This window comes from Macaca fascicularis, chromosome 3 (genome assembly GCF_037993035.2).
Source record: "Macaca fascicularis isolate 582-1 chromosome 3, T2T-MFA8v1.1".
In the NCBI taxonomy this organism is placed as follows: Eukaryota; Metazoa; Chordata; class Mammalia; order Primates; family Cercopithecidae; genus Macaca; species Macaca fascicularis.
Genome location: NC_088377.1, coordinates 17,415,728 through 17,434,624, shown reverse-complemented (window position 1 = coordinate 17,434,624; position 18,897 = coordinate 17,415,728). Strand labels below are relative to the sequence as shown.

At 37.9% G+C, this 18,897-nt stretch overlaps 1 protein-coding gene across 12 annotated transcripts in view; it reads right to left on the bottom strand.

Moving 5' to 3' along the window:
• GRIK1 (glutamate ionotropic receptor kainate type subunit 1) overlaps nucleotides 1-18,897 on the bottom strand; it is a 406,303-nt gene that overhangs the window by 60,548 nt on the left and 326,858 nt on the right. For all 12 annotated transcript variants that reach the window (XR_012432063.1, XR_012432062.1, XR_012432064.1 and 9 more), the window contains exon 8: nucleotides 1,313-1,420. Coding sequence is in view for 7 of the 12 variants with exons in the window: in XM_005548855.4 (XP_005548912.3) it covers nucleotides 1,313-1,420 (108 nt within the window). In the remaining 5 variants the exon portion in view is untranslated. The remainder of the gene's footprint in view (nucleotides 1-1,312; nucleotides 1,421-18,897) is intronic.

Sequence of the window (18,897 nt, the reverse complement as noted above, 5' to 3'; positions counted from 1 at the left end):
ATTTTCTTTAAACAATTATAGGTTTTTAGATCATAACAAGTATCTTTTTTCTTTTGTTCCCTCCAGCCAGCATCCCACACACACCATTGTGGAGGCTGGCTGGATGTCTTGTGCTCTATCAGAGCATGATAGACCAACAGAGGGGCAAATCAGAGTGAAGAGGAAGCCAGAAGATGGGAGAGGCATTTTTGAAGTGAGAAACCTGCATGTATCATGTGTACCCTCAAAACTGCAAACTAATTATTTTCCTCAAACATTTCACACCACTGGGTCACCTTCTAATACATTCGGCCTAAATGATCTTTGTTCCCATTAATGTTTTTTTAAGGGGGAGGGGTAGTTAGCACCTGCAAAAAAAATGTGTCCCAGTTAACAAAAACAAGAAAACAGAAATGAAAACCTTACCTCATTTACAAAAAACCAACCCAACTAATCTAATTAAGCAAGCAATCGATTGTTCCCAAAGCCACTCTTATATTAAGCACACTGTCTTATTCGCTATAGTGGGAAAAAAATGTCAGATTATAGAGTTTTCTGTTGAGGTGATTGTTTTGGGGGTTTCAATTGTTTTTCTATAAGATTCTCAGTGTAAAATCTTCAGATTCTAAGTGTTAATTCCAACGTATAGTCATGAATATTAAAATTGGCATAATAAAATATACTGAGAAGCCAAATTCTTTTATCATTATTATTTAACCAAATAGTTTATATTGGTATTACTCTAAATAATCACTAAAGTAGAACTTTAAACATGGAGAGATTCAGAATTACAACTAAAATAATCCTAAAATGAGAACCCAACATTAAAATACAGTTTTTTGATGTTTGTCCTAAAATTAAGAATGCAAAGTTAATTTGCTCCAGTACATCTCTTCTATCCTACTTTATTCTGCCTGTCACCAATCTCAAAATGGAATGAAATGTGCAATTAAAATTAATTTCTAGGTAACCCTTGGATGCCATTCCATCGATAAACCATTGACAGCTTCTGCTTTTCCAAGTCTAAACTCAATTTGTTAAAAGCTTTAAGACATGGGCCTAATGGCACCCAACTCTAGGGTTATATATGTAATAATATAAACACACTTGCTACATAAACGAAGCACAATATAAACACTAGTTAGCACTGCTATTACTAAGACATGAAATTTAAGAATCTAGCACATCAACTTCTATCCGCAGATAAAAGAGATAAAAAAACTGGATGCTGAGAGAATCACTTCATCATTCACTTATTTGTCTGTGCAATTTAGTAAAAATGCTTGAGCAATACTCATTTGTTATTTTATTTATTTATTATTAAGGAGGTTACCTTTTCAGTTCCTTCCTCTTTGAGACTAATAATGTCCAGATCAAAATCCTTCCTCAAGCCATTGGTTTTATTAAAGGTGATATGCCCAGTCAAGCCATCCCACCGAGCCTGTGGACAAGAAGAAATGTGGCTGTTACTGTTAAACATTTATCCTAATTCCTGAGACCATCAAAATTATAATACCTCAAATCCATCACAGTATCCAATTATTTGGCTTCATCGTGCTGTTATAAACCATTGCACTGGTTCAGCAACATGATAGCAGAACACGTCGTCGTTTTATTGGCACTCATTTATTCTGTCAATTCTAACACTCTAACCCAGTCAAACCTGTCATCGTGGCTACCTAAATGGACAGTATGGAGAAAATTGCTGTAAAATAGTCTGCACATAGAATACACAAAGTCTGACAAATCACAATATTCTGTTTTCCAAGGTCAATTCAAATTCCTTTTGAGATATGGCTGAGTGGAAGTGAGTCCTTGCTTTTTCTTTCTCTGTGAAAAGAATATAGACCAATATAGTCCAATGATGTATTGCAGAGTTTTCAGGCTGTTGATGACTTAGCGTGTTTGCATCATTTGGGCATTGTAATTTCCCGTGGCTGCTGTAGCAAATAATCACAAACGTGGGTGCTCAAAACAACAGAAATTTATTTTCTCAAGGTTATGGAGGCCTGAAATCCAAAATCAGTATGACTGACTGGAATTAAAGTGTCAGCAGGACCGAGCTGTCTCTGGAGGCTCGAGGGAAGACCCTATTCTTTGCTTCCTTCTGCTTCTGGCAGCTTCTGGCACTCCTCCTTCTCTTGTGGTTCCATCACTCCAACCTCTGCCTCAGTGATCACATTTCCTCCTCCCCTTCTGTCTGCATAAAAGCTCCCTCTGAGAGGTGGAGGTTGTAGTGAGCTAACATCCTTCCACTGCACTCCAGGAGCCCGGGTGACAGAGCAAGACTCTGTCTCAAACAAACAAACAAACAAACAAACAAAACAGGTCGGGCGCAGTGGCTCGCACCTGTAATCCCAGCACTTTGGGAGGCCAAGACAGGCGGATCACCTGAAGTTAGGAGATTGAGACCATCCTGGCTAGCACGGTGAAACCCTGTCTCTACTAAAAATACAAAAAATTAGCCAGGCGTGGTGGCCCATGCTGGTAATCCCAGCTACTTGGGAGGCTGAGGCAGGAGAATCGCTTGAACCCGGGCAGCAGAGGTTGCAGTGAGCTGAGATGGCGCCATTGCACTCCAGCCTGATGACAGAGTGAGACTCCATCTTAAAAAGACAAAGAAAACGAAAAAGAAGAAGAAGAAGAAAAAAAAAACTCCTTCTGCTTCTCTCTTATAAAGACACTTGTGATTGTATTTAGAACTCACCTGGATAATCTCCCCATCTCAAAAATTCTTAATTTAATCACTATGCAAAGGCCTTTTTGCTACATAAGGTAACATTTACAGGTTCCAGGGATGAGGACGTGGGTATCTTTTGAGGGAGCTGCTCTTCTGCCTACCCTACACATCAACATCATTTCAAATAATAAAAAATTCACAATAGTCTGCCTTTCCCAGAACTCACATTAGATATCTCTGGTGGGTTTATTAAATAGAAAGTGGTGGCCCTTGGGAGAGTCTTCAGCTTCAATCATTAGGTGATTTTTGGCAACCTTGTTTATTTGAGTTTCACTTACAACTGGGGATAAAGGAAAACTCAGCTATTTGTATCCACTTAGCTGTTTTTCTCCCTCTTGACTTTACCAGATTCATTAGACATGCATAAAATGGGAAGATCCTGAAGAATTACACTGTATTTGCAGTTATTTGAGCCATGTGTATCTGTTGAATGTATTTACCCATTTGGCCAAGAGGCAGAGCAATGCAGTGGAAAGAACATTGAATTTTCCATACCTCTGGAGCCGAATATCTGCAGTGTAATTTCAGGCCAACTCATTAATTTCTCAACTCATAATCCCATCTAAAAGTGGTGAAATATCTTTGATTGGGAGTCAAGAAATCAAGTTTAGTCTTTAAGCCACTATCAAGTTTTGTGGCCTTGGTTGAGTCATTTTGTCCTGTTTTTAGGCCACAGACGAATGCACATTAAGGGAAGATGTTGCATAAAACGAGCTTTAGCTCTGGATTTCTACAATCATAGGCAAGATACCGTAGAGGGGTTTAATGAAGTTGAAAGTGATTCATTAAGCACCTATGATCTGCAGGTTGGGCTACATAAAACATAAAACACAGTTGTTATACTCAGATTTTAATGTAAAACATATTACTATCTGGGGAGAAAAGACTACAGAATTTGGTTCAATTATGTTTTCACTATTAATTCATTTGGAAAATATTCATTTATTGAGTATCTGTGCAGGAAAGTATGATGAGAATACAGCACCTAGAAGTTTACAGTTTAGTAGGAGCAAACACATTAAAGGATTTCCATAAAGCACTTTAGGTTTGAGGATAAAGATTTGCATAGAATATTGAAGAATGAAGTATGGAGAAGAGCACTTATCCCAACTGCAGGGAAGGAGTCAGCAAAGCATTCCTGAAGGCAAGAATGCTTGAGCTCACAAAGGATAAGCCCACCAAGCAAAGATTCATGGGCTGCGTAAAAACATGAAATAAAGAATACGTTGTAAGTTTGCCATGAGACTCTAATGTAAAGTAGGAACTGATGCGAAATGAGCCTAGGAAGGCCAGTAGTCTGTTCATAAAGGTGTTATGAAGCATGCTAGTTTTCTTGGACATTGCTCAGTAGACTTTTGGGGAATCATGGAGGTGTTTTAAACATGTGTTGCCATGGTCAGATGTGCATAGGGAGATGATTTGTTATCTCTTTTATAATTGGGGAGAATGACTTGGAGAAGGTCAATATTGTAAGCAGCGTGTTGGTTAGCGGGTAGTTCTCATAGAACAAAATGTATACAATCATATTCATATGCCCAAATATGAACATAGGGATAGCACAATTCCTCCAGTTCCCTGTCCCACCAACTTGCACACCTTTAAATATTAATGAAAATAGTTTCACAGCAGGATAGACAGAATTTCATAAAGAACACGTTAATAAATCAGCTTAAATGTAAGGAACCAGTATAATTGGCCAAAACATATTTTCTGGCTACCGTTCAGTTAGAATGGATATTATGACAAAAGTATATTTTATCACTTAATAGTGCTGGAAGTTAAATCAGTGGTAGGGAATGATATGTGGACAAGAAAAGCTCCAACTTTTTCCTCTAAGCCATCTCAATGGCAAACTAGGTGCTGCCTAAGTGCTATAACATATAGAAAGAAATGCTTCTTCAGATCCTAGTACCTAGTCTCTAGAGTTTATTGCCAAGGAAGACCATAATATCAAACGCTGACAGTAGCTTTAAAAATGGATGGCATATCTTTATGGTCAGTAGTAACACCTGTTATCACACTGGCTGAGATCCAGGTAATCAAGTCTCTGTAATGGGACAAAAACTATCACCAATCAACACAAGTAGGAGGTGTCCTCTTGTGTCTATTTACGTACACCTCTTGGCATTGCATTCTCCTTTTTCTCCCCGTCACACCTCTATTCTAGTTTTTGTACTCTGGTCATTCCTTCTTATTTTGCAAGCCAAAGGCTGGCTTTGTGGATTGATGGGTTAAATGAGAGCCATGAAATAAGCTGCTGTGTTAGGCTTACAACATCTGTCTGAGAGCTGAGAACAATTTGTGTAACGCTTTGGTTGAGTGGAAATCTCTACTGTGTTGGGGGTTTGAATTAAGTCAGTTTTCAGGCCCCTTTTTCATGCCTCTAAACAATGTGCTCTTCCAACTGTCCTCCTGACCTATTTGAAAGGAGGTAGTTATCTTCATTAAATTCTACAGGATTTTCAGAAAGCTTTTTTCTAAAGGCAACTTCTCCTTTATGGGGCTCATGTTGTGAGTCAATTTGGTACATTGTCCAGAGTTTACAGGGGTCTCTGAAAATGTGCAGAATTGGTAGCATTTATCTCTTAGTGGAGGATATCGCTTATAGCGGGGTCTTAAAACCCAGTTCAGAAATCCAATTTCGTTCCCTAACTGTGCCTGTTGTGTCCCTTTGTTTGGGTTCCCTTGCATTGATTTTATTCTTGAACTTAGTGTTCCAATCACTGGTGCAGAGTAATTCCCACTTCTTGCTTTTTCTCCTGCTCATCGAAGTGGCAAAAAAGTTCCCTTTTCATGTTTTAACAATGCTTCCTTCTCTGCTTCAAATATCTACAAAGACTCCCTATGTGATTCTTCACTGAAAGAAAATATCTTTGACCTTCAACGTCAGATTTCCCTTACTGGCACAATTGCCCATGTCTTCCTGCCTCTCATCCCCTAGATTAGCTGCATTTCTGTATATGTTCTTTGTTTTTCTGCAAACTCACTGTTGATAAGCATTTATTCATCATCAATACACTATTGATTAGGGTGAATATGCAATGACTGCTTCCAGGATGTGATGAATAGGATCCATGAGGAATTCATTTTTCTGGGACAGGGCTGAAGCATATACAATTTAGATAATGATATATAATTATATTATCCATAATTACCATGTGCTTGCCTTATGGAGAAGCATTTGCAGAGGGGACAATTATAGTATACTTAAAACAGAAAACAATACTTAAACTATTGTCCCTATTTTAGGAAAGAGCTTTATTTTCTACCCTGCATCAGACCTTCATGTCTACAACTGCTTAATAGCAACTAAATCAAATACTGTGAGTTTTCCTCATTCGTCTTACTGGACACACTATCTGATAATCAAGAGACAGGAATCAAGAGCTAAAAGAAGAAAAATAAAAGGTTTCATGAATATCTTATTTGTATATTCTTTCCCAAGATATTTGTTGTCCAAATTAAATGCATACATTTTATTATTAGGGAAGTAAGGGGCTAGCACCTGACTCTGGGCTCTTATGATAATCAACTCTTAATGTCATTAGTTAAAATGATTTCTTTTACTTATTTATTTTTTTCTGAAAGGGAATTTTTTTCTTCAACTTTGATGTTAAGTTCAGGGGTACATGTGCGGATATGCAGGTTTGTTACACAGGTAAATGTGTTTCATGGTGTTTTGCTGCACAGATCTTCCCATCACCTAGGTATTAAGCTTAGCATCCATTCGCTGTTCTTCCTGATGCTCTCCCTCCCCTCTCCCCATCTCTGACAGGCCCTAGTGTGTTTTGTTCCCCTCCATGTGTCCATGTGTTCTCATCACTCAACTCTCACTTATAAGTGAGCACATGTGGTGTTTGGTTTTCTGTTCTTGTGTTACTATGCTGAGGATGAGTTTCCAACTCCATCCATGTCCCTGCAAAGAACATGATCTTATTCCCTTTTATGGCTGCATAGTATTCCATGGTGCATATATACCACATTTTCTTTTTTCAGTCTATCATTGATGGGCATTCGGGTTGATTCCATGTCTTTGCTATTGTGAATCATGCTGCAATGAACGTAAGTGTACATGTATCTTTATAATAGAATTATTTATATTCCTTTGGGTATATGCCCAGTAATGGGATTGCTGGTTCAAATGGTATTTCTGTGTTTAGGTCTTTGAGGAATTGCCATAGTGTTTTCCACAAAGGATGAACTAATTTATACTTCCACCAACAGTGTGAAAGCATCCCTTTTTCTCTGCAACCTGGCCAGCGTCTGTTGAAAAGGAATTTAAATATGTAAAAGAATGTAAATCCTCCCTTCCTAGAATTTTCCTTGACACAGCCATTGTCCTTTGCCAAACTGAATAAATGGTTTCCTGTTGAGAGAGACTTCTTCTTCTTCACTTACATCTTGGAAACTATGTTTTCTTCTGAGAACATTGTGTATGGAAGGCTCATGGCAAACTCAAAGGTTAGCTTTCCTTGCTAGATCAAGGTGAAGATAAAAACTGCTTTTAAGTGACTATTCTATTTGTTAATAAAACTTATAAAAACTTGAAAATGAAGCAAAAAAAAAAAAAAGATTGCGTGACCTTCTTTGTCATGGTGGTCATAGTACAATAGCCTCACCCAAGGGTGATTTGATTCTCTAAAGAGGTGTATCTTTATTTTTAAATTTACTGTTAAGATGCAGATTCTGTGAAATTACATGTTAATTTATAGGATTTGTATGTGGCAGAGATGTAAATGATTTCTATCTAATAGAAAAGATAACCTCAGAAATTATAATTGTGTTGACCTATAGGACATTAGCCAGCTTTTTATTTTATTATTTTATTTTATTTTATTTTAAGTTTTGGGGTACATGTGCAGGATATGCAGGCTTGTTACACAGGTAAATGCGTGCCATGGTGGTTTGCCACACGTGTCCCCCATCAGCTAGGTTGTTAAGTCCCACATGCATTAGCTATTTTTCCGATACTTTGACTTCCCCGGTGGCCTCTAGAACCGCCGTGCCTCACTGTCTTTTTACAACAAGCTTTATCATCCTGCTGGTTCCCTCAGTTAGACACATCTTCAATACTTGCTTTCTTATGTTTGTACTCAAGTCACATATATAACTGGCTTAAAATTGGAAATGGTCCTACGATGGTGCCCAAGTACACTCACCTGCCAGAGCCTATGTTATTGGCCATTTAAGCTCAGAAACATCTTTAAAAAAAAAAAACAAAAACAAAACAAAAAAAAATCACACAACACTCCAGTCCTAGAGCAAACCCTAAGTAGCAACAAACTTTACTTTTGCTGACTCTCTTGTCTTGTCTTGTCTTGTCTTGTCTTGTGATTGTGTGTTTTGATTCTGAGTTTTGGCCAAGTCTGTCAGCCGAGAAGTGCCTTACCTAACTCACAGCTTCAGTCATTTCTCCTCCACAACTGGGTGCAGGCACCTCTATTTGGTCGCAGACCACTATGCCACGTCCACTGCCTACTCAGAAGAGCATTTTATGTCTCCTTGTTTGGGTCACAGCCAAGTATATGAAGTAGTAGGCATTTGACTGCTAGGCAAGTCTCATGAACACAGTCACGGGGATACCGGTGTCCATGTGCACCTGATCTGCACATGGCTGTTAAGTTCTCCTTTGGTGGCAAGAATAATTGTGAACCTGGCACTTTGTTCTCATCATATAGTGATCTATCAGCTAGATGCAGGTAATCTAACTCTTTGTTAGGAAAACCTGGTTTCTTAGCACTTTCCTTTTCTCTGAGCAAGATTATGTCTCAGGTTCACTGGAAATGACAACCAACATTTCTGTCCTCCTGAGTTATTGTGTTCTGTGATTCCTTTCAAGACATGGCTAAGGTTATAGAGCTAAAGCTGCAGCCCTCAATAGCTGTCTATCTCTGGAAATTAAAAAAAAAAAAAAAGCCTTTCCATCTCATTGTGTATGAATAACACCTTGCGAATTAAAGATTTTCTATTTTTATTATTTATAGATTTGATTACTTATATCAATATTCTCAGGATTCTCATGTTACAGAGAAACTGAAGTTTAAATACATTGTATTGCTTCCCTTGAAAAAGTTCACAGAAATTCCTAGCTTGGAAGCATTTCTATGTAAAAATGCAAGTTTATGTAAAGTGCATATTTGACCACATTTAATTGATTTTTTAAAATTAGCTTAAAAAGCATTACATATCTCTCCCTTAGTATTATCTCTCTGAGTTATATAGTTCTGATTTACTTTTTAGTTTTACAGATTTGTTTTTGGTTTCCTGAAAAGAGGCTAGTTAATCTGAACTCCTTAAAACTTCTTATACTGGTTTACCAATGAGACAAGATAGCATTGACACATAATGTTTAAAATGAAGATTTAAAATTATATGTAATTATATCGAGTTAGAATTTGGCAAAATTTTTATATAAACAGTTTTTACACTTTGTAATGTATCAGTTGAAATGTAATTTCCATGTTTCTATTACGTTTAATATCACGAGTTAATGTAAAATCAAGTTAACTGATGGATAATCTTGGGATATCTGGGTCACTTCTCATTAAGAGATAATATTGGCATGATGGTTACCATTAGTGTGTGTATAACTATGTGTGTATAACAGTAACTGTGAATGTCTATATACATCTTATTATTTCTATATGTTACAGAGAAGCTGTAACTTAGAGTCATATTAATGAACATTTTGTTTTTGCCACTTTGAAGATGATGTTCAAAGAATGCACATGTCTCTAGGGGGTTGTTTTACGCAAGCTCATGTGTATAAGGTAATGGGGTATATCTTTGTTTACATAGTGAAAAGAAAATATATTCCAAATTATATAACAGTGTAGTGAATGGCAAAGCACAAGTGTGTGTAGTATAGAAGATTGGAGGAAAGAGAATTTTATTTACCTTGGAGTATAATATATGCATGTAATGAGTCTGAGTAAAAACAAAGAAGTGTGTTAAATTTTTGGCAAAGTTTACCCAGCTTTAATTGGTTTATTAATAAGATATATATTTTAAGTTTTGTGAATCTTTTTTCTGCCAAATACTACGTTAATGTAGGACTGTAGTTTTATTTTCTCTCTTTTAAAATGGAATATTTAGCCTGCTGTTAACAAGACGACAAATGATCACTTACCTTCTATGTCATCGTCTCAGACAGACTTTCATTCCCATCATCAGCAAGTGGTTTCTGCTTTACTCTCATGTTTTTCTGAAAGTTTTGCTATAAACTACAGACTGGAAATAGCCTTTGTCAGAGAATGGCAGTATCAGAGCCTCATGGCAACATGCTGCCAAAAAATACTCTTACCTATTGGCACTTTAAACAGTCATTGGTATAGACTTTGGATATTAAGGTGTCACTTAGACGACTAACTATACCAGAGGATGGAATCGGGATTTTCAGGACTCTTTTTAATAGTCCAGGAGCAGAAGACATTTGAAAGCCAAGTGTTGATCCAACATCCACTAGTTATAAGACAAGTAGGATTAAGTGAACTGCTGAGGGGAATCTAATTGTGGTTATATGGCTTTAATATCTTATTATAAGATATCTTGGGATACCTGGGTCATTTCTTTTATTCTTTTAATAAGATATGGTCTTTTAATAAGATATTATTAAATAATAATAAATAAGATATTAAATAATAAGATCATAAGATATTATCTTTTAATAAGATATGGTTTTACATATCTTATTAAAAGAATGAAAAGATTCATTCTCTTCCTGATCTCTTTAACTCTCTCTTTGGTAACCTATAAATGACACATTCTTTATATGGCACCTTATTCTCCCTGACCCCTCAGAATTCAGACAACTTACTAGCTTTTATGGCAATGTGGTTATTTGCATAAAATCAATACACATCTGTCGTTTTTATAACCAGGCTATAGTTGAATAAATTGGCTGTGTAAGGTCACACCAGGTGTGATGGTTCATTTCACATGTCAATTTGACTGGGTCACGGGGCCCACATTAAATGTCGTTTCTGGCTGTGTCTGTGCGAGTGTTTCCAGATGAGATGAGCATTTGAATGGTGGGGTCCAATAAAGAAGACTGCTCTCTCCACTGTGGTTGGGCATCATCCAGTCCAATCTGTTGAGGGTCTGAGATGAACAAAAGGTGAAGGAAAGAGGAATTTGCTTCCTTTTTTCTGCTTTATTGTTGAACTAGGCCATCTCATCTCATCTTCTACTACCCTCATACTGGGAGTTATACCATCAGCTTCCCTCGTTCTTAGATCTTCCGACTCAGACTGAATTACACCATCTGCTTTTCTGGGTCTCCAGTTTGCAAATGGCAGGTCATGGGACTTCTCAGTCACCATAATTGAATGATCCAATTCCTCAAAATAAATCATATTCCCTCTCTCTTTGTCTGTCTCTCTCTCTCCTATTTGTTTTGTTTCTCTGGAGAATCCTGACTAATATACCAGGAATGTATCTGGTTTATTACTAATAATACATATCTTGTTTAATCAGATGTAGCAAACCCACCATTAAGGAAAAAGTACTCTACTTCAAATGTGGAACCAAGGTTCAGAAAGGCCTCTCTGGAAACTGGTCTGTTATTTGTTCTATGATTTACATGATCGTAAACTTACAGGTAAAAAGGAAGACAATTTTCTAGTAGGCCAGAAAATCTATCAGATGTTGGGCACTCAGAGAAATTCACCAAAATGTCTAGTTGCTATAGGAATATTGTGCAGATGCATTTCTTGAATGGAGTTTCTTACCTTTGTGTGGTAGGGTGAATAAATGTCACCCTCTCCCCAATTGTCCATGTTCTAATCCCTGGAACATAGAAGGTAGCAACAGAAGCTACACAGATGGGATCAATTAAGGATCTTAAAATGGGGAGATCATCCCGGATTATCTGGGTGGGCCTAATGTAATCACAGGGTCCTTATAAGAGGGACTCCGGAAGGGTCAGACAGAAGGTGATGGGATGACAGCAACAGAAGACAGAGAGAGACTGAAAAACTGAAAGATGCTACATTGCTGGCTTTGAGGATGGAGGAAAGGGTCCACAAGCCAAAGGATTACAGGAATTCCTGGACCTTGGGAAAGGCAAGGGAACTGATTTCCCTCTATAGCCTCCAGAAGGAATCAGCCTTACCAACATCTTGACTTTAGCCTAATGAGACTTGTGTTAGAGTTCTGACCGCCAAAGCAGTAGGAGAATTAATCTGTGTTGCTTTGAACGACTATGCTTGTGGTAATTCACTTAAAAAGCAATAGGAAACTAATACAACTTGGAATAAAAAGTCAATAAGAGAAAAAAAATTCTGAAGAAAGGATTCTGAAAATGCAATGAGAGATTCCTTTTGAAATTTTCTTACAGAAGTTAATTTTCTGTCCTTAGTAGCTGCTTGAAACAGCCGCTCTGAATTTGCTATCCATACCCAGAGGCTTCCACGGTCAATGAACATCTTGTACTGCCCCCATGTAAATTAATCAGGTCTAAGAACGATGACACCAGACTTTTGGTAATATGAATAATCTTTGGAGATTATTTATGACACAATAGGGAACTGCTGAGAAAATTATCTAAAACTTGGAAATAAAACAAAAGAACAACGACTGTATTTCTTTTCAAAGTCACATGGGATCATTGCCTAACAGGTCCACCCAAGGATGATTTAATCCTCTAGAGGATTGTACCCTTGTTTGTTTTACTATTTTCTCTTGTCTAAGGTCAAGACTATGAAATTACATGTGAACTTAGATATTTTTTGTCCAACAGAGACCTAACTGATGCAAATCTAGTACAGAAGATGACCTCAAAGGTTATGGTTTTATTGCTTGTAGAACAATAATCAATTTTGTCTCTAACTCAGCATATTCATTTCCATTAGCTTCTCCTGTTGGACTATATAACCACTCTTTCTGTAATTCCTTTTTGAACTAGATTTACTATCCAGATGGTTCCATCATTAAGGAGTTAAGTGTATTTTTGGCACATGCTTACATTATGTTTGCATGACAGTTATGTTGATAATGTTATAAAATTATATACTGACAAATGCAAAGTGGCGTAAATGTAATCACATTTGGTCCTTACAGCATCTAGATGAGGTAAGTAGGATGGTCCCCAGTTTATTGAGAGGAAAGAGATCCTAAAGTTAGTAAGATGTACCCAGAGGGTTTCAGAACCAGGTCTACCTCATATTCTTTTTCTTCACCAAACTGCATTTCCATCAATAAGATCATGTGAAGAAAAGAAAATGTGTGGGCTTATTTCTCCATTTTACATCCTAACTCTAGACTGTATATGGGTCATAAGGAGAAAACATTCTCAAGCCCAAAATAAAAGGAGAAATAAATGAAAAAGTATCAATCATCACTAAAATCCTGACTTCTCACTCATTCAGTGGCACGTTTGAAGTGTGAGTTGCCCAAGTGGATCCCTCTTGGATATGCTGGGTTCCATTAGAAAGACAAAGAGCCTCTGCTCTGGCTTCCAGGATCCTATTTCTCAGTTTCTCTGGTTCATCTAGCATGGAGCAGCTTCTCCTGCAAGTCAATGTCACAAGGCTGGAATGGGCTGTCTGCAGGAGTAGAAACAAAATAAGCCTTCAGCCTCTTTTGTGTAGTCCTCTTTGCAAGAGGTCTCAGGTCAAATGGAATTGACACATAGCATTCTATTTTCCATCAGGGTTCAGAGTAAAAGGTATTTCTAGAAAATGAACTCTTGACCTTTGGCTAGTTTGGTTGAAACACCTCTAATTTTCTTGCTAGCAATGCCTTTCACAGACCTTCGTTGCCTGTCCCATTCTGTTTGTTGACCGCTGGATTAAATGGGTCCCAGGACGGTTTTACCTTCTAGGATTTCTGTTTCGGGTTACTTGTGTGTTTCTGTTCATAGAGTTACCACATTACTATAAGTGTGGGTGACTTTTGCTGACTTAATATTTAACTGTGAGACAGTAAAGCATGCTTTAGATTCCTTTATCTCTAGTCACACAACTCTCCCTACATTGAAACTTCTTGAATATGCCCTACATTCTCTTCCCTTCAGTACATTGTGAGTGCATTCATTTCTCACCAAGCTCAAAGTATCTCCTTTTCTAGTATTCTGAGATATCAATGATGCTTGGCTTTCATAAAGCATGTCACATGGCAGTCCATGATAGAATTACTTTGTGATTTAAAAAGCTGTATGGAAAACAGAAAGATTGAAATAAAACAGGATAATTTAATATAAACAGTAAATTAATGTGTTTCTATTGGCCTAACCAAAAAAAATCACATTGCATTTAAAAATTTAAAAATACTGCTAATAGGCAATTCATTGATTATCACACATTGTTTACAAACAAATTTTAGTCATAAACCTGACATTGTAAACAAGACACTTTCTGCGTAACAATAGTAATTTAAAAATGCTATTTAAATAGAATTTTAATTGCTATCAAGTTTTAAAGTCTGAGCATGACGTATTTGGAGAATGATTTTGGAATCAAATGACTTGGGCTTGAATCTTGGCTCTATCTTTGAGTAGCTGGGTGCCTCTTTGCAAGTTGCTTAACTTTGTCAAGCTTCATTTGCAAAAATTAATAGTCTACCTAGTCGTAGTGAAAATGAAAAGAGATAATGCTTCAATGCATCTAACACAGGACTGTCTGAGTGGAAGCTTAATAAAAATCCAGTTCCCTTATTATCTTGACCTACTTAAGATCCCCTCAACTCCCTTACAGATACGTGATTACTTATAGAGCAGTTTGCAATGAACCCTGCCCTATCTCAGGGACTTCTTTTATGCTGCTTGTCAGTGAAAAACCAACTGCCCTCCTATGTCGTCAATAATATAATACAGTGGTTTTTATATTTTAAATGAGCACAAAATCATTGAAACACTGTTTTTAAATAAGTACTTTAGTTAGTTTTAAAAGAGAAGATCCTCACACTACACCACAAGAATCACTGAAAAGGGGCTCAAAGCTTGCTAGCTCCGTAGATCCCTAGTCTGATACTCATGTTTGCTGGCAAGTCCCACCATGCAACTTTGAGCCAGTTGTTAAGCTTGGGGTCTGATTACAGTTCTGACGAAGTTTACTCTGATGATTAAGTTATCTATCTATCTATCTATCTATCTATCTATCTATCTATCTATCCACCCACCCATTTACAGGAAATTGAGAAGTAGATAGTAGCACTAATAGAAGTCTTATAAAATTAGGAAAGTGAGCTGTGGCTGGTATGGTCAATGTAGTTTTTAGGAGAAGATGAAGATTGAGTTAGTCATTGATAGTAAACAAGGTCTGACAAACTGCGTATTTGTTTATTTCAGTATAGTATTGGGACGTTGAAATGCTCTCATCATATGGTTGGGCAGGTACTTATTGGATCCTGTAACCCTATAATCTAGAGGATTTTCAGGCATAATATAGATTGCTATGGGAGAACAGTTTTTAATATATTGTAGGCAAGGGAGATCTACTGAGTCTTTTCAAAGACTGCCCCCAAAGATCCCAGTTGTTATAATTATTCTTGGGGTCACCATATCCTCGTAGGTCATTCTCTGGGGATTTAGATAACAACCCCTAGCATGGCCTCAAACCAAGTTTTTTTCCCCCCATAGTTTCCTAAATGGAGCACTAGCCTGGTGACAGATTCTGTGACATAACCATAGCAATCCAAAGTTCATACATTAGTAAGGATCTGAAGGAGGCCTGTAAGTACCATGGCTGTACCCATAGCCCATGACCTCCTGCATCCTGTCAGTCCTGGAGGCATTTACACTGATCTCTGTGCATTTTCCAGTGCTGCCGCAAGGCAACAATGACAGTAGTTAAAACTTGCTTTGTGTTTCAGATTCTTCATTAGAGCACTTTCCTGGAACAAAATTTTTAATTGCCTGGAGATTAAAATCTCTCTTTTTTTTTTTTTTTTTTTGAGACGGGAGTTTTGCTCTTGTTGCCCAGCCTGGAGTGCAATGGTGCCATCTTGGCTCACCACAACCTCCACCTCCTGGGTTCAAGTGATTCTCCTGTCTCAGTCTTCCAAGTAGCTGGGGTTACAGGCATGCGCCACCATGCCTGGCTAATTTTGTATATTTAGTAGAGACAGGGTTTCTCCATGTTGGTCAGGCTGGTCTTAAACTCTCGACCTTATGTGACCTGCCTGCCTCGGCCTCCCAAAGTACTGGGATTACAGGTGTGAGCCACCATGCCGGGCCCCCACCTTTCTAATATACTATTTATGGCTTTTCCCTGCTGTGCTTTCCACCTCCATCTCCTGCTATGTTCTGCCCCAATAGCTACTACACATAAACTTTGTGTTCCAACTATGTAGATGCTTCCCCAGACTTTGTGTACATAAGTAATAATTCACGAATTTGTTCCCAGTACTCTCTTTCCCTAAAAATTCTCTCCCCCAGTACATTATTAGAAACCTTACTTGATAGAGTGCAAGCATCACAAAGGCAGGGATGGGTATCTATTGAGTACAATAATATATCCCAACAAATAAGGACAGTTTGAGGACCTAGTAAATCCTAAGTTTTTGTTGAATGAGCGATAGAATCTATCAATGTCAATTCAAATGTCAACTCCACTCTGAAGCTGTTCTGAACCCTTTCGGATGGAACACACAGTTTCTTTCTTAGGGGTTTACTAGTATTTTATTTATTAATATATCATATTATAGCCCACATCATAGCAGTCTTGTATTACAGTTAGTTGTGTGCATTTTCCTCCAGATGATGATGGCTTCCTTAAGAGCAAGTGTAGTGTGCATTCACCATTTGCCTTCATGGCCCACTATTCCTTTTTTTTGATATGGAGTCTCGCTGTCTCTCCCAGGCTGGAGTGCAGTGGCACGATCTCTGCTCACTACAACTTCCACCTCCCAGGTTCAAGTGATTCTCCTGCCTTAGCCTCCTGAGTAGCTGGGATTACAGGCACCTGCCATCATGCCTGGCTAATTTTTGTACTTTTGTAGAGGTGGGGTTTCCCCATGTTGGCCAGGCTGATCTTGAACTCCTGACCTCAGGTGATCCACCTGCCTTGGCCTGGCAAAGAGCTGGGATTATAGGCGTGAGCCACTGTGCCTGGCCCTACTATTCCTTTTACAACTAACTGGAATAGATGATACTTAATATAGCTAATTAAGCTGAATTTTGAAGATCTTCCAAGATGATATAAGTAATACTGCTATAACTTCAGAAGATGCAAAAATGATATACTTTGATCAGAAATTATTTTGAAACATGAGCCCTTTTCTGTCAAACTTTCCAATGTCAGAGACTTTTGTGGTTTCTCCTGGCTCACAATACAACCTCATTTTGCCCAATCTCAGTCTCCCGTAACTTTGGATTTCCTGCAAGTAACAAGACTTCAGTGACTCTGGGAAAATCAGTTTACTCCACAGGGCTCCCAAGTCTTCTATAACCTGAAGGTTTTGAGCAGAGCAATCACTAACGTTACACCTGTTCTGTTCTTTCCTCTATTTGGCCTGGAAATTTGCCCCAGTTCCCAAGAAGGGCTGAACCCAGCACCCAACAGTCTTGGGAACCCGTCCTGGACCTCTTTGAAAGCTGCACTTTCAAAAGGTAAATCAGAAAAATGGCCGAAGAAGTATGTCCAGATCTCTAGTGAATCGGTTAGACTGTAATGCTTAGAGCCTCTTCTAACACGGAACAAGGTCTCCTTTTTGGCCTCTCTGCTAGCTCTACTATTTTCAGATCCAGGAGACTGATTGAACCCATTTCTTGAGGGATACGGTACTCTTTTGTCCATCAAACAAATATGTTTAGATTTAAAAAACGTAATAATGTATTTTTTCTTTTAGCCCTAGGGGTCCTTTATTGTTCTTTGACAGGCTTTTATGGTTTAAATCCCAAATGCTCGTTTACTTACAACTTCTTAACTAATCCTTTTGCAGCTGTGCCCATCTGAGCACAAAGACGGGAATAGGGCTTGCCTAAGTAATATCGTGATATTTTAGCAGAATTGCTGAGCGAGTCCTTCAGTTTCGTGTTTCTATCATCACATTAAGCAATACTACTTCAACTCAAATACTTTTCAGCATTTATTTCCTCAGGCTGAGGATTCTGGGGCTTAAATTCACTCAGCCTCTCAAGAACTTTCAGTCAAGTGAGGAAAAGAGTCAAATAAATCCCGTGGCATTTCATGAAACCGCCTCAAAGCTACAAAAGACTTAATTAGACTATGGTTATTTGACTTAATGATGTTTTAAAACAATATTCACAAATTGTGAGTGAGGAAAAAAAAACTGCTTGATGCCATACTTCAAAGATGTCGCTTTCAAAATTGCTTTAAGCGTTAAGCAACATACATTCTGCCTATTGTAGAATAATTAAGTTGAAATGGTAAAAGTCAATTGTTTCAATAACATTACAGTTCAATTGAATCGTGTTAATTAGAATAGGTTGGGCTTGTTCTCAGTTAGATCCAGCTTAGTTTCATTCTCTCTCTCTTGGTGTGGAGCAAAATTTACTATCAGCCATCATTGTATAAAGCATTTTATAATAAGTAAAAACCAGTGATAAAAGATGGGCTTTGCAGATCTCTAATTAGCAAACTCCCTTGAAAGTATATTAATGAAAATACACTTCCAATTTAATTTTTAATAATGTTATTACCTCGGCATCAAAAAGAAACATAAAACACCTTCCAGAGAAGGACACACACATCCCGGGAGCAATCGAAGGGTTGCTGCCTTTGGGTGCAGAGAATTCAGCAAGTGAATTTAGTTCTTTTACAGTGTTAAGCCTCATCCTTCAATAACGCTGCTGCAGAAAGTCAGTCTCTTTGTCTTGTCTCACATTTTTCACACCAATAATGTTGCCATTTAAGTTCTTGCCATGGATTGTACCCGTGTGCAAGTTTGAGCAATCAGTACTGAATATAAATGATCTTGGAAACAGTGTGTAGTGGGAGCTCAACAATCAAAAGGTTATTAAAGAGATGCTGTTAAAAGAGGCACGTTATGTGCTGATGCTGTCACCTCTAACAGGATGTCCACCCAATCGCCATACATCCCCCAAGTACCCAGGCCCAGTGCCAAGACAGGAGTGTTGTCAGAAGCTGCTTGAATCTAAATATTAAAGCAGGCTGCTTATTTCCAGTTAATGGTCAATTCATTAGCATAGGGAATAGAGGCCATTTTACATCTGCCATCAACACTTTGTTTAGTATTTTAAAAACGTCACATTGACA